General features: G+C 49.1%; 1 protein-coding gene across 1 annotated transcript; it reads left to right on the top strand.

Moving 5' to 3' along the window:
* Nucleotides 1–174: 174 nt before the first annotated feature.
* PPTG_02520 (hypothetical protein) lies at nt 175–1,055 on the top strand (the record flags this gene model as incomplete). The annotated part of the gene is made up of 2 exons (XM_008893626.1): nt 175–720; nt 792–1,055. 2 exons carry the CDS (start codon nt 175–177, stop codon nt 1,053–1,055), a joined length of 810 nt encoding a protein of 269 aa, XP_008891874.1.
* Between the last annotated feature and the right edge of the window lie 92 nt (nt 1,056–1,147).

Below are 1,147 nucleotides of genomic sequence, written 5' to 3'. Positions count from 1 at the left end.
TTATATGGGGTTGTTTTATGTCTGCAGGGACGCTCTTCGCAGCGAGGTGATTCGACCAAGTCTACACGGAACCCACGGAAGACAACTGCTGCCGATCGAGCGCGGCGTATCGTGTGGAAGGCACGTGAGGCGTACGTTGAGAAACTGCTTGCTCAAGGAAAAGAATTGCCGGATATGACTCGTGAGGCCCTTGAGAAGCAGTGGAAAGAGAAGGAGCAAATGGAGGATGAAGCTTCGCATTATGGCAGTGAGGAGAACTCAAGCGACGTTGATTCGAGCGGGGAGAAGGCTTCATCTGATTTCGAACCTTCTTCTGGGGAAAATGACGGAAGCGATGGAGATCATGCAAGTGGTGAGAACAACGCAAGCATGGTTTCCACAAGTGGTGATGCCTTTGATGTTGAGAACGAAGAAGCAAGTAGCTCTACGCTAAGTGGGTCGGAAGTTCTTGAAAGTGAAATACAGAATTTTACACCAAACGATTTACAAGAATCTACACCTGAAGAAATTGAGGCTCGGCAGGCTGAGTTAATGGGCGAGAATATTTCTACTGGAGACAGCGGTGGGTTCTTGGATGGGTTTCCGCGTCGCTGGCATGGATGGGATGCATTCCACGCAGCGTTCGATCGCTTCTGTGAAGAGACTTACCAGCGGTTTCCTGGACACTCGTCGACGTCCGTGGGGGCTCGGAACAAGCAAATCAAGAACAACAAGAAGAAGGTTGGCGGGCCCACGATACCAGAGTCATGGCGGCAGTATACTAAAACCTTAGTCTGTACTCATGGATAAAGTACACTCCCCGTGGCTCTGGCGAACGACAGCACACTCTGGTCCGATATGTTGGATGCACAGCGCGCATCAACGTACGAGTGACGTGGAATGGATCTTGGTACCTGTTTGTCGAGCCTAAGGGCTTCCACAATCATCGCTGTTCTAAAGCGCTTTGGTCATACTACGCGGAAAACAGACGGATAACCGACCCAGCCGTGCTAGGTGATGTCGCTGAGATGCGTAACGCAGGCGCTAATGCTCGTGGTATTGTTGGATATCTTTGAAAGCGCACAGGTATGTGGATGGATACAATGATGATTTTTTGGAGCGAGTTTAATTTGTTAAACTTTTTTTTGTTGAAATTTTTGTAGTCAAA

Source organism: Phytophthora parasitica (genome assembly GCF_000247585.1).
Source record: "Phytophthora parasitica INRA-310 unplaced genomic scaffold supercont2.2, whole genome shotgun sequence".
Taxonomy (NCBI): domain Eukaryota; phylum Oomycota; class Peronosporomycetes; order Peronosporales; family Peronosporaceae; genus Phytophthora; species Phytophthora nicotianae.
This window is presented reverse-complemented; position numbering and strand designations above follow the sequence as displayed.